The sequence below is a fragment of the Gymnogyps californianus genome, chromosome 11 (assembly GCF_018139145.2).
Source record: "Gymnogyps californianus isolate 813 chromosome 11, ASM1813914v2, whole genome shotgun sequence".
In the NCBI taxonomy this organism is placed as follows: Eukaryota; Metazoa; Chordata; class Aves; order Accipitriformes; family Cathartidae; genus Gymnogyps; species Gymnogyps californianus.
In genome coordinates, this window is record NC_059481.1 from 6,589,498 (window position 1) to 6,604,726 (window position 15,229).

Sequence of the window (15,229 nt, forward strand, 5' to 3'; positions counted from 1 at the left end):
GAAGATATGTAACCTCAGCACTGTAAAGTTGTATACACAGTGCTGTCTGCATGCTCATAGATGCACGTTTGTAAATCACCTTTTCAGTGTAACCCCTCTGTTATGCTACTCAAGGCTGTAAATGCTGTTAAGAGAATAAATTCACCACTCCAGGTGAGGCAGCTAGGGCCTGTTCCCATGCCTTAATATATGGGAGAAGGAACTGGACACAAGGAATGTCCACACAGAAAGTAACACAGAAGCTGGAAGGATGAAAGTTGATTATTCAGTGACTACTGCTGTGTCAGTGGAGTTCTGTACAGATGGTAAGAAGCTGCAACTGTGTTTTATACTCAGAAGAGTCAAACACAAGCTTGACTTAGGAACTTAGGACCGGTTAGATATTTAAAAAGAATTAGATATTAAAAAAACCAAAGGTGGTCTGATTTCAAGTGAAAAACAGTTGTGCAGTGGAAGTGACTGTTGTTCTTACTGTATTTGTCCATGAAACTGCAACGAATGTACTCAAATGAAAAGTGTGCTAGCACAATCACTTGTTCGTAGAGAGAATACCACAGAACTTGCAGAGCACCCATGAGAATGTTACAGCCTCTTTACAACTACTTAGTTGAGAAAACAGTTAAGTGGTAACTTGAATTTCTTTGCAAATGAGAGTGGAGCTCAGTTCCTCCAAAGCATTCAAAGAAGAAAAACTACCAAGTGTATCAATCACATCAGTTCCTTGCCTTTCTGCAAGAAATTCATCTAAACATCTAAAAAACCAATTTTCATGCTAACACCAGAAAAACATAGTTTATACCAAATGAGTTTGAGTCTCTTGCAAACAACAGTGGTCACATCCAGTTTATGGTGTATATGTATAATACAGAAATGTAAAGTGTAACTTGGATGTGTCCAAGGGTACGCTATACACAAGACCCGAGTTGGCTCATGGAAAGACGCTTTAAGCAAATATACGCAGAGAAGTGCAGCACAAGTGTCATATGCTTCTCCAAAACAATTAGTCTGTAACTCACCCACAAGTACTAAACCTTAGCGGCACAAAGCAGGGTATTGATAATATATCCTCAGAAAGTATAGCTGCTTTTCCAAGACTTCATTACAAAAGCAAAGCACCAGCCAGACAGCATTCTCTCAGACCTTTTTTGTAACCTATTAGATTCTTAATGACAAAAAATAAATTTTAGTAATTTTTGCCTTAGTGACAAAAAATAATCTAGTGATTTGTACATTCAAAAGGGAGTAGTCCATTCCATACAAAAATTGAATTATGTTCCTGTAAACAGTCTATAAGAACACCAGTCAAGTTAAGGACAAAAGAAGAGAAGGATTCTTTCACTGAGAAGTTTGGTGTTAGACTGAGAGGGGGGAAAGTACTCAAATCCTTATTATTATCCTATCAAGCATAGTGAAAGAGCTGAACTATGACTTTTTTATGTTATAGAGCCCTAAAATTTCAAGGAATTAACAGTAGCCTATTAAACAATCTCATTTTAAATAATGGGGAAGAGAAAAGTAAGTATCAAGTGAAAGATGTAAGTTTAAAATAGTGTATCATTAAAAGAGATTATTTTGGTTTGATAAGGTCAGTGATACTGTTTTCTCCAGAGGCAACACTACTCAAAAAAATCACATGCAGAAATGCAGAGAGAACAGGTGAGTTCTACATGGCTTTTCACCAGTAAGCAATGTTAGCAAAAAAGTCTCTAAAAATGAATAGCCCTTCACCATCTAAGATCTTGTGGTATGACTCAGGTGAGAGTTTACGCTTGGAGAGAAAAGACATGTTTGCTTAGTCCACACTGCTTACCAGAAACACTGGTCAATTCCATATACTGAAGCTAAGGTAAGAAACAGAATGACAAAATGTTCTGTTCTTTTTTGTTTTTTAAAGAAAAGAACACCCCTTTGGGGACTGCCTGAAACTTTGCTTAGAAGATGATGGTGCTGAACGTCTGTACTTTGACAAGCAGTGTTTAAAAGCTGTTTCTCATTACAGCTTTGTCTCTGCATTACATAATGAGAGCTTCATAAATTACCACCTTAGTATAAGGTATCTGACAATCATGTTCCTAAACACATTTTATCTGTATGTTTCCGAGCTGTAGAAGTCTGGGACAAGGTTCATGGTAAAGCATTTGTGCCAGCTGTTGTACAATATTTGCTTACTTCAGTGAGCACAGCAAAGATGACATTGTAATCTACCCGACCATCTCATCCTCTGAAAGCTACCAATGAGACTTGTTGATTAAAATAGCTCCCCAGAAGTTAGACTTCTACATTTAAACTCCAAGCTCCAACAGATGCTGGCTTAAATCATGCCTGATTTGGTCAATGAGATGGTGCCATTAATGATACTGTCCCACAGACTGAAAGGAGATGCCAACACAACAAAACTCACGGAAGCTGGAAGCAAAACATAGAAAAATGGTGAAAGGGTCTTTCAGCATGGATAATTACCCCAATCTTGTGTGATATCTGAACTCCCTTGCAGATGAGATGTTAAGAAAGCTGTGGAATATAACCATAGTAGAAAGAATCGTGAGTAGCATTGTGTTCCCACAACATTCAGCTACACTTCCACTAGTATATCTGCGCTTCTACAGGTCTTTCATAAGTCATCATATCAGGATTACAGATGAATTGTGATACATGTGTACAGTTTCCTTTTACTTTAACAGTTTTAAACAGATTTTTATGGTGTAAATATCACAATTCTCTTCAGTTGTTCTTTGGACTTAAGAGTTTGCAGGTTATGTGGGATCTATACTATAGATGAAACTGACCAGAAAGTAATGGGTCTGAATGCCATAGATAGATGCCAAACCTGTAAAATACCTTCAGTAGCATCTGTTAAAACTCACTGTTATGAATTGAGATACTTCTTGTCTTAAAGTTACTGTTTCAGGCCCTCTACAAACTCTGGCAGCTATCATACCTGTCTGCCATTTGAAAACTTACCTTTTCAACAGTATAAGTTATTCTGCAGAGCAGGTAAGAGCTGGAGATAGTGGGAAGAGGGAGAATCCTCCCTCCAGGCAGCATGTCCCACTATTTGAGCAATGCTGAGTTAATCTACCTACCCGCAACAGCCCTATTCCCCCTTCAAAGCCTCACCAGCACATGAAGGAGGGACAGAATCAGGGTTCACCATGAGCGATCTTTAACCATGTGCAAAAACATTTTAATGTACATTATCAATGCAATGCTTACTATATGTGCAGGTGGTGGAGAGAGGAAGTGGTTTCTTTCCAAATGAAACACAAAATTCTGTGCTTAAAAAAAAAAAGTTTCCTTATTAGGGACAGTGACAGATTTTTTTTTTTTAAGACAAGGGGTAGGTGATTAGCTAGAGATAGTCTTACCTCTCATATCATATAGCTTGAAGTAAAACTGCTTCTATTAAATTCACACCATAGCATCTATTAAACCCATGGTGCAGAATTACTTTGTCCCATGACCAAGTTCTACATCTTTTCAGCCGTTTGTTGAAAAAATGAGCTTCTAAATCCATTTCTTATAGGTGTTTTTATGCTAATAATACTGTGTAGGGGCATCTATAAATTCCAAAGCATTAGCTTTTCTGTTTGCTCATAATTTTGCTCATACACTTCTATTTAAGCTAGAATTTGGTGCATATGTTGCCAGTCTGAGAAAGACTACTTCTAAAACGTTAGTGAGAAGAATTCAGTTGTTTCCAAGAATGATGAAAGTTGGGGGAAATGGAAGGTGCAAATACTGTACATCTCTGCACAAAGGGGAAAAAATGTATCAATGAGAATCCTGGCAGAGATGTAATCCTTTGGGGTATCTACGAAATTCAGTTTTGTTTTTGCCATTTTCTGAGAATTTAAAAAGCATACTTTGCAAATACACTCTGGATTTATTATACAATAAGACTAGCTATCTGCCAACATTCTATTGGAACTGCTTGTATGAACATATATACACTAAATGGAAATTTCCATTGACTTAGAGGGGCTTTCAGTGCTCTATTAAGAGCTTCACATGCATGCATAAGAAAGCTGCATACAATTCACATTGGTCTTGGAAAATATGTCAATTGCCAGAAGAATCAAAAACTGCCAAGGCAACCATGTATTAATGCTAGTCTGCAGCCTTTCTGCTGGCATTTAAAAGAAATTGCAAATTTAAATTCAGTAAGACCCTAAAATATATAACAAGAATTAGTCTGTGGTTCAGTGAGATTTTAGCAGCATCCCTGTTCATAGTTATTATAGCAGGATCCTAAACTACCAGATTAAGAACGCAGGAAGGCCCCATATGCACCGTAAGGTTTTGCAAGAATCTATAAAGCCACAGTCTAGTATATAAATTTCTACCAATGTAATTTCGTTTATTTACCCCCAAATTGCAAAACGAATATTTCTCTGATCTAATAACAAACAGCTCACCATTTCAGCAAAATTTTGCAGGAAACATCTGAAGATTGACTAGGCTGTCATGTTCTAACCCTTCTCAGCTGGCTCCATTGTAAGTTCCTCTAGTGGAAATACTGACAGCTGTTTAGTTTAAGAAGCTCAGTACATCCTTTTTGGCTGCTGTACCTCAGCTGGTCTTACTCTGGAACTAAGTGGTTAGCATTTCTGCCTCTCTCCTTGACCAGTTTTAAAAGCTACTGTTGAAGGCAGTAAAGGCTACATAACCAGCATACCCATTCTGCTTGTGTATTTGCTGTCCAGGGACACTCTAGCTGGCTGCAGGACCAAAGCAGACGGAAAGCTGCAAAATGCATAGCAGCAACACAGTGCTCTCTCGCGTGAATTTTTCAGGTGCCTCTATTCCAAAAACTCATATAACTTGTAACCAAATAATAGAGAGCAGCCTGGTAGAAATATAGCGTGCAATAAATCTAAGATAGCTTACTGATGCATTGACTGCAATGTCAACAGATACACAGCCACAAATATTTTGCCTGTAATTCCTGAGAGCACTACAAAAGTGCTGTAACTGATTACAGAAAATCTTGTCCTTGCACTAGAGGTCATTTCAGGATATGCTCACTTTAATACCATTTGACTTGTGCCAAGTTCCTGGTTAGTAAATGCTTTTTATGTTAGGGCTGCAAAAAAGCTTCTGAGGTCGTTTTTCTACCAGTAACTACAATGGTGGCACTCTGAACTTTTAAAGACTTTTCTTTTATATTAAGTGGAGGGCCTGTAAGATCTGCTGAATCTGCAAGACCTGAAAAATACAGGATATGTGTGTCTGACTTCAGTGCCTGCACTTAAATAACCCACATTGTCTAGCTATTGTTAAACTGAACACAGCAAGATAATGATCTCACTGCCCATGCAAATCTACCTAATAAAAGCCAAGTGGGTAACAAAGGAAAAAAAGTATATCTATAGAAATTCTACAGAAAGGACCCTTCAAAGGTTGTCCTGCATTTGAACAGCAGAATATTTATTTGGCTCTGTCAGCATTGACTTCCAAACAGCTGATCCGAGATTGGAAGGGGGCAGGGGGGAAGTTGGAACGTGCTTAACTGGGCAGGGGGGAAGTTGGAACATGCTTAACTTACAGAACAGAATTAGAAACCACATGTCCAATATAAACAAGTTCCATGTTTCTGCTCTTGAATGTGCGATAACCATGTTCAGGTAGACAATAACACAATGCAACAGTTGTATTTTAAATGGTTAAAGGTGCCTTCTTTTCAGATGAAATCCAATTGTGAGTTTGTTTCATAAAGAACTCCAGTTTAGCAAAAGATTTGTTTATGCACAACTCATGTCACATACAAATACCTTCCAGTGTCCTGCAGAGAATTGTGTGCTACTGCAGAAAAATCTTCTACAGATCATTCAGAACACTTTTTCCATAAGGCTGTGATTAATTTCTAATACAAACACACCTATCAATTGCAATTGTCCATTCATTAAAAAGATTGTTTGCTAGTTTACTCCAGACTATCTGTAAGGCTTAGGTCTTGCTACTGAGAAGGAAAGTGCTGCTACTGGCATCCAGGATGAGGAAAACAACTGGAAGGTGATCCATCCTCACTACTTCCAATATTAGTAGGTCTCATTACACTTGGACCCGAGTACCACCTCCATGCTAAAAGGAAGATGTTTTGTGGAAAGAGAATTCTGTGAAGTTTCTGATTTTCTACTAGATACCCAAAGTTTTCACGGTGTAGAAAAAAGGCAGTCCCTGAACACTATATTCTGTGAATGATGTTGACTGGAACAGCCATATTGTAGTTGGGGTATTTTTTGTTAATTACCCTCTGCTCGACTACAGTAAGATCACAGGTTGCACAGGTTGGCAACTCACTGCCTGAGCTAGACTCGTCTCAGTAACTGTCTTGGTCTCAGTAAAATGGAAGTCACAAATGGATTCATTTTCTTTCCGGACATTTTTTTTTCCTGGTTTATTGAGCGTGTTTGTGCAACACAACATAACCATGTGTGTCCCCTCAGATTCAAAGCAACGCTCATTTGTCTTTTAAACAGATTGTCATCTTCCTCTTCCCTCCTCACTCAGCAAAAACAAGCAAAGGAAAAGTGGGGAAAAATTATGGAGAGAGAATATTTAGCTATGCTGATTATACCTGTTTCAAAGATAATGGTGAAGAGGGAAAAAGAAGACAGAGTATTTTTCATAGTAGACACTCTCTCCATCACAGTTATGACAATGATAAGTACAGCTTTGCTTTAAAGGCTTTATTAGCTACAATACCTAAACTCTGTTAATTGTTATCAGAAGCTTTATTTCTGTGACTTCTGCATAATTAGTATCTCGGTAAAGACTGGGGAGAAAAAGGAGGGGAGGGGAGGGAAGGGAAGGGAAGGGAAGGGAACGGAACGGAACGGAACGGAACGGAAGGGAAGCCTTTCACAGAAAAACCTGTATAACAGTCAGAAGATCAGTTCTCTCTAGTAGCTAATACTACTCAAGTGTGTGGTAAATACCGATGTCAGCCAGTTGGATTCTCCATGCAACCAGTTTAACCCTAACTCTTTTGCAGCTGAATTAACTGAATCCTATTATTCAATCCTGAACCAGTCAGGTAAAAGGAGTGAGTAGGAGTAGTTCTGCCTTTCTTCCTGACTTCAGCTCCTTTTGAAAAAATGTAAGTTTTAACACTTGCTTATTTTTTAAGAAATTTATGCCCTGTGTTTATTGCAAAGTTTTTAACATTAAGAGACAACATATATATTGCTTATTTGTTATCTTCAGTGAACATAGATGGTTTGATCTAGGCTTAGGATCAATACTTTTAACTAATAACTTTATTCTTTGGAATTGCACATTAGGGTGAGGACTTAGGGCTGTAAATGAAGTTGTTTTATGTTTTCAACTGACTCATTTTTTTGATGTGTTGAAGCTTTCCTAGAGGAAGTAAGAAAGGAGTTGCGGAGCTCTTTCAGAGCAAACAAAAACAATGCTTTGCAGTTTTGTATTGTTTTTAAAAATACAGGCTTATTAAAAGACACTTAAGACCATTAGTTTTCAGAAAAATGCAGGAGCAGGCTGCTGAACTATTTAACACTGAGAAAGAATGCTTATGGCTCAGGCTGGAAAGACAACTGTTTCATGAGGCTGGCATTTGAAGCTGTCCTGAAGCTACTATTTGAGCCCATCTCAGAGGAACACCTTAGAGAAAAGATTTTCATGCGCTCAGCAAAGAGAGGAGGTGGAAGGCAGTAGAAGAGCATTATGGGACAAAACAGCCTAGAGGCACCCTGGAGCTTTTTGATAATCTGGGTGTACGCTCATGATAGTGAGTTAGGCATGCAGAGCCAGCTAGCTGTTTCTAGGTTTTAACACAAGAAGTCAAAAACAGGAGGCCCGGCCACTAAAACTGAAATTGCTCAGCAACATGTAGAGGGCCAAATTCACTTAATCTGTACTCTTGTCTGTGGGAAATCAGCATTGGGGAAAGGCCTTTCCAATTTCCTCTGGCATCCTGTTCAGAGGGAGTGGAGCTTCCCATTCAGTCCTGGCATCCAGAGCAGCCCAACTGGCAGCTCAGAGGATGGATTCAACCAGTGATACCTACTCTTTTCATCCTGCCCTACACAAGAGCAATCTGCAGCCCTGTTTTGCTCTGCTCTCTTGAGTGGCACAGGAGGCATTAGATTAAGTTTCTCCTCTTGTAATCTTCTCCTGTAAAGGCTTGGGTCTTCACAAACACTGTCTGCTTGCCACACACATGCATGTGCACCCCTTCTAGAGTCACTGTGTGCCTACAGGCAAGCTAAAGGAAACCCGAGCCAAGTCTAGTCCACATTTTTTAGCTAACCAGCCAAGTTTCTGGTAATTGCCAGGTGCTAAAATGGAAGATAAACTTTATTTCACTGATATGTGAACCTGCACATTGGTTAATCAGTTTCTTCAGACGCACACAGGTAGCATTTTGATTCAGACCAACTTCAAGGAAGTTGTGCTTTACTGCTGCATTTTGAGTTAATGTAGTCAGAGCAAATCAGATGTACTAGAACTGAAAGTGAAAACCAACCTCCTGTTTAAAACATATTATCTGTACTTTATATAAAGGCCTCTTTACCAACCTAAACACAGGCCAAATACTACTCTGATTTCTCCAGCCTAATCGTTATGCTGTTATCACACTTGTCATAGTGAGGTCTGATTGCTTTATTTCTCAGATTGCTTTCAAATACTAAATACATTATGAATTTCTCCCTCTTCACATACCCCAGTTACAAAGTCATCAGAAAAATTTTGCTTGGGGAAACAAGGTATAATAACTGAGAGGAAAAAAGGGTACACAAGTTAAAAACTAACCTTTTTCATATGGGTTCATTAGTGCTGTCCTCAAAAATGTGATTATAGAGATTTAATGTAAAGTAATGGAAATTTCTTTACAAGGGAATGGAAATGAGTCAGTCTTTTCTATCTGTTTCAATTCAGCTAATATTTCATGAATAAGGGTTAGACTACAAAGAACAACAGATACCAAACAACATATTCTCCATAACTGCAAGGTTAAGCAGGCTGAATACATAGCTGCCCAAGCTCACTCTGCTAGCTAGAGACCAACAAATGTCTTGACCACTTTCTCTTGCATGAGTCCTAACCTGATATCTATGAGCAAGGATAATATAATTAGGATGGCCGCCTCTTCTTCCTGTGCCCCAACAGCCATATAGAAGTCAGCTAGTTTAGCAATAGTACAGAGGAGCCACTGTTAAGCCATCTGGCCCCCAAGTTTGTTTCACTGCAAGACTCTATCATAGTAAGACTGCAGACTGAGACTGGTGCCCACATCTCCTTAGCTTATGCTAATTTGTACAAACACTTTCAGCTCTGATGACTGAAAAGCTGTTTCTGCATTATGATGTACTGCTTAGTGAGTAAAACTAGTAAGTTTAGAAGGACATTTCAATGGAATTAAATGAAGGTTTATTTTGTGCTTTCTCTGTGTTCATGATGGCATGCTAATGAAGATGGCTAAAAGCTCGAGAGGTCACAGTGATTTGGGGTGGGGGGCTGCAAGACATAGGATTCTTGTGATCCCTGCCCAAAATCCAGTCAGTTTTTCTCTACATATAAATATGTAGTATAATGCAATTAAGTTGGGGCTTTCTACAACTTCTCAGAACATAGCGGTCCTGGACAATGCTTTATGAGGTTGTAGCCTGTAGATGGCTATTAGGCTCTGCACTGTCTCTCTCTTCCCACTGGTGCATCAAAAGAGACAAACTGGTTTCCAGTGACTCCAGAGAATTTCCAAACCTTCCTAGTGACCCCATGCTGAAAACCTGCTTAGAGGAAGGAGAACTTTGTCATGTAAATGGTTTATCTGATTTTCTGAAAGTCCTTTGCCTTTAGGAATTTTCTCAGGAGTGGAGAGGATTTTTAAAACTGGTGTGCCACTGAAATTTTTGTATCAATGGGATCAACAAAGCTTGGGACAAACAGGGTGCTGCATCTGTGGATCACAACACAGCTTCTGAGGTTCACAGGAACCTCAGTGGAAAAGAATTTGGACTTGACCTCTACCCACTGACACTAAATATAACCTTCTGGTAAACATTAAAACTTCAAGGGCTTTGTGGCTGATGATCACGTTGAACTCCAGGACATCCAGTGAGAGAGTAGGGTGGAAAACATAAACATGAAAAGAAATGTAGGGGGAGGGGAAGGGAAGGGTCTGAAAGCTGGTGGAGAGAACAGCAAAGATTTTGGTGACTAATGTTTTCTGCCTGGTTCGAGGGTTTGTCGATTTAATAAAGATGAAGCATTCATAAGGCTGAGACAGCTTAACTGTTAGTGTACCAAACACAAGAAACTATGGATTGCTCTAGCACATTATGTTCTAATAGAGAACTTCATTCTAAAACACTGTACTCGGAGCAAGGCCCTAAGGACAAAAGGCAGATGCTGCTTCCTTGGCTGTTCCATCTTGTTTCTTCTGCTTTAAATACGATAATTAGCAATCTTCTGCACTATGGTTTTTGCTTTGGACATTTGAGCACTGAAATCTGACTATAACTATCAGAAGGTTTTCACACAGGGCACCAAACAGCTGGAAAATAGTACCAGCTTTCAGTTCCTACCAATGCAGGCTGGATTTGACCCAATAGTACTTGGAAGGCTCTGTATCTCTTTGCCACACCCTAAGCTCAATGATCTAGTCTATCCTTCCTCCAAGCATGAAAAGCAAAGCCTTCAGTTTCTGAGCACAGTAGCAGACAAGGACAAGCAAGTTTCTAAAGCAGGTCACAAACTGCACTATTCAAATATCTCTAGCACTATCATCAGTATCTTCTAGCCTGCAGTACTGTTCTTAGCCTTCAGTTCACTCCTAAATACCAGCTCATCTAGTCATACAGCACATGGAGGAAGTTCCACTCCATAGCAGAAGTTTTTGGTTTTTTCTTAGTGAAGAGGTTTGGGAGTTACTGGGGTAGCTGTTTAAAGCACCTTGCATGTGTACTTGGAGTACTTTCACCACTGCTTGGTGAGGTGGATAGCCATCAGCCTATCCGTTTGACAAATGGGCAGACTGATGTGTACATGTTACTTAACTAGTTCAGGATCACTGGAAAGCAGAGAAGACCCAAAACCCTTGTTCTAAATCAGTAAAACCTATTATGTGTTTTGTAAAAACAAACATTTGCCAGTCTTGGAAGTCATCGCTTGTTCTGTTAGCTTAACTCCTAGTGTCATACGAACTTTTTTCAAGCCTGTCACAATTTCTTTTAAAGAAAGAAAAAAATTCAAACACCTTAGAAAACATTCTGCAAGAGGAGTGAGAGTCACTTAAGCCTATTTAAAACTCAATCCAAACAGAGACAGACCTGTTGCCAGTGAGGAGGGAAACTTGGCAGCTTTTGTTAAAGCTTCCCACACAGACACTGGAGACGCAAGAAAACAAAGAAGCTGTAGTCCCCGAGGGTCCTGCCACTCCCAGGGCAAAACCAGTCCCTTCCCTGCTTTTCTTCTAGCTCTCACAGACACGCACATGCTCTCTTTTCTCAGTGCCATTAGCTACAGCAATAACCAATTAAGCCCTCCAGACCTGGAAAAAATACAGGAAATGAAGAGTTAAAGAAAAGGGAAAAGAAAAAAAAAGATAACTTGGAGGCAAGCCAGCGTCCCCGAATGACTCGGCTCAATCGGCAGCCCGGAGCGACACTCCCCACCGGCCCTTCCCTCCCTTTCCTCTCCCCGCAGGGCGGGTATGGCCCAGCCCTCCTCTCTTTATCAGGGACAGGAGTTCCCCTTCTTGGTCTCCAGTTGGTTTGGGAGCCCAGAAACTTTGCTAAATTCATCTTTAACTTTTAGGACAATGGCAAACGCCAGAAATCAGAAAGCAAAAGAACTGAAAATTAATGGAGACAATTCCCCGCAAGCCAAGTGAAGAACCTTTTCTGCATAACTCCCAAGGAGGCAAAAAGCAGTTACACAGTGCAAAGCAGGGCAGGCTGCCTGGGGTGCCAGGAACGTGCTGTTCCTTTGGCTGTGCAGCACAGGGAATTGTCCATCCATATGCTCAAACTTGATGGGGCTTTCTTCTCTCCCACGGAAAGCAAAACATACCCTCAATTTAGAAGGGCTCTTGCTTTATCTCAGGAAGGCAGCAGGAAAAGCTGAAGGCACACTGAAGAGGTATGGCTGGTATGGGTAAGGCTGCCACCTCTTTGCTAAAACTGTTCAAGAGTCATTAAGTTACGTTTAGTTCTGAGGATCTTTTTCTTAATGCTCTTCGTAAGTGAACTGACCATAGATCTTAGTAAACTAATCTGTTGTCTGAAATGACTCAGTGGAACACCTTGCACAAGCCTGCATTAGTCGGTGTGGTGCGTCGCCATATGCACTAGGATCAGTGCCTTCAGCAGAGATCAGTCTCCTCAATTTTTCTTGCTCCCTGTCTGACTGGAAGCCATCCTGTTCCCCAGCACCAGGCAGAGGCACGAGGTCTGGCAAGTCACGGGGCCTGTTTCAAGATGGCCCTCCTAATACTTCCAGTGCATAACTTTCACAGCGCTTGCAAGACTGCCACTTTTCCTATGTGTGTGTCTCATAAATTACAATAGCAACAAAAAAGTGGTCAGATAAATCTTCACCAAGAAGTAAACACTGAACACTGATCAGAACAAGTTAGTGTTTGCATTCAAGTGTTTTTTGTTTTGAAATGGGTTTTACACAGCTGCCAAAAGCTTTTTTGAGACTGCCCATGTCCCCCTCTCTCTACACTTACGATAAATGTCTCCTTGTGACTCATGTTCAGCCTCTCATCTGCCTTCCTGCCTACTCTAGCTTTCACACAAGTGTCTGCTAAAGAAAGAAACAGACACACAGTCATTCAGGTGCCTCTAGAACATTTAATTTTAAAATATCAAGAGTATTGATGCTTGCATGGGAAGTGATAAGCTGGTATATTAGTAGTGACAGGAGCATGGGGGAGGGTAAGAAGCATTGGAAAGGGAAGTAGAAGACATACCGAACAAGAAGGCTAGCAGCTAAAAATTACAGCTTGGTACAATCCACACAGACGACCCACACGCCATTCCCTGTGACATTAAGTAATAAAAAAGGGCAACATTAGCTTTGAATCTATGCCCAGTAAGGGTTTATTCCCAGAGGGGTTTTTTTTGTTGTTGTTTGGTTTTCCCGAGTTTGAGTTCTGAGCAGTGAAACCATAATGGTGGCCAAATACAAGTTTGTTTGGTTTTGTTTTTTCAACATTCATTTTAATTACCAAGCTGTAACAAATAAATCTCTGGCTGGATTGTAACTAACCTGTGTGGGTCCTTAGATGAGCTTTAAGATGGGAAGATTTGCCATAAACTTTTTCACACCCCACATAGTGGCATTTGTGCTTTTTCTGGGGGGATCCAGGGTCAGTCCAGCTTCTCGTGCGTTTCTTCTTTTGTCTGGGGCTTGGCTCAGTTACTGCAGCCAGGCTAGTAGGTGTGGCTGCTCTTCCTCCTCCACACTTACCAGCCGAAGACACACTTTCTTCCCCAAAGTCCTTAGGAGCAATAGAAATATGTATTTGTTCTGTGATATCAAAGGTCTCTGTTTTTTCCATCCTTAGAGCGGGTGAGTTTGGGACGTGCTGGTTCAGATCTGCTAAAATGCTAGCTACCACAAGTAATGATGATCCATTGTCTTTCCCGATTTCTCTGACTTCCCGCTTATCTTCTCCATTTGATGAAGGAGGTATTGCTGCATCAGGCTGGGGATCAGGCTCCCCTTTGGGACTATGGATAATAGCACGACTGGACATAGAAACAAGGCACTCTGCTGCAAAATGATCCACATATGCTGCTGTTGCCATTTTTCGTAAGTTTAAAAAGAAATCCAAACAGAAGAGAAAAAAAAAACAAACCCACAACACTGTTCTTTCCCTTTTTAAAAAGATTATGTGAGTAGCCCTTTCCCTCTCTTATTTCTTAGGATCTCTTTGTAGAAGTAAAGGCTGATTTAGCAGCCATCAAAACCACACTTTGTTCATGACGATCACACCCAGCTTGTCCCTAAATCAAAAAAGCGTTGGAAGTCCACTGGAAGAGAAAAAGAAGAGCAGATAGATCCTGGCACTGGCAGCTTGTTGCTTGGAGTGTGAATTAATGCTGTTTTTTCGAGAACGCAATGAAATAAAGATGCGGCTTCCCCAGCCCTTCCATTGCGTTGTGACAGTAGAATAAGCTTTCCCCGTTATCGCTCCTCTGAGTCGCCCGGACCCCTGCGGGGGCGTGGCCTGGGAAAACATCTGGGCCTGACGTCACCGCGAAGCCACATCCTGCGCCGATCAGGTTGGCGGCGCGCGGGGCCGGGAGCTCGGCGGCGCGCGAGCAGGGCTGTGCCCGCCAGCGCGGCCTGCGCGCGGGGCAGCAGTCCGCAAATGAAAGGAAGCGGCCGATTGGCTGGGGGGGGGGGGGGGGGGCGCCGCGCGTCGACATCGCCCGCCGCGGGAGCGTGTGGCGCCCTCCGCCCCCGCCGTGTCCCAGAGCCACCCCGCGGCCCCGCGCCACAGCGGCGCAGAGTGGCGGGCGCGGACTCCGCCGGCGGCGGGAAGGCACAGGCAGCCTCCCCCGGCAGCGGTCTCGGCGGCTGTGCGACCATTAAGCTCCCAGCCCTTTTCACAGGCCGTTCCCTCTGACGGATGTTAACGATTCGGGGCGTGCCATATTAGAGCTTGTAGTCCTAGGGACAATTTAACAGGCGCTGAACTGTTAAAAGGAAGAGATTAACAAAACGTTGTAAAGTTGGAACTGATACAAGTGACAGGAAAAGAGCGAGACTACACCGTTTGGTCTACAGCTATGCAGATGGAGTTCATGTGTGGATTTTGATAGGTTGTGACAGGTTTAACTAACTGCCAGGGAATACAGTTGAAATCGCCTTCCTTTCTGTCAAAGCTCTCCTCACTATAGCACTCTGCTGCCTCTAAATTATTTCAAAGTGCAAATGAAAATAACTTGCTTTTCATTATTATTCTCAGCTTGCAAAAGATACAGGTCCGCCAGTTTTAGAGAGATTAATGCCTGAATGAACAAAAGAGTTGTGTGTGCGACTAACTTAACGAGCAAAAGTAAAGAAATGCAACTGAATTCAGATCTGAAAGTGGTTAGTCTGTGGTGCTTCTTACCTTTTGTTGGAACATGTTTCTCCAGACTAACTCCTCTGAAATGCCTGTCTTTAGTACAGATGGACCTTTTCTCTGAGCCAGAGACAGTCAGAAAGCAGGACGGCTTCTTTGGAACACTTACTTTCTGGATAGAAA

The 15,229-nt window shown here is 41.4% G+C and overlaps 1 protein-coding gene across 1 annotated transcript in view; it reads right to left on the reverse strand.

Annotated features, from left to right (window-relative positions):
• Positions 1-13,910, reverse strand: part of KLF13 (KLF transcription factor 13) — a 33,249-nt gene extending 19,339 nt beyond the window's left edge. The window contains exon 1 of the mRNA XM_050903254.1: positions 13,240-13,910. Coding sequence (XP_050759211.1) covers positions 13,240-13,780 — 541 coding nt within the window. The 5' untranslated portion in view covers positions 13,781-13,910. The remainder of the gene's footprint in view (positions 1-13,239) is intronic.
• Between the last annotated feature and the right edge of the window lie 1,319 nt (positions 13,911-15,229).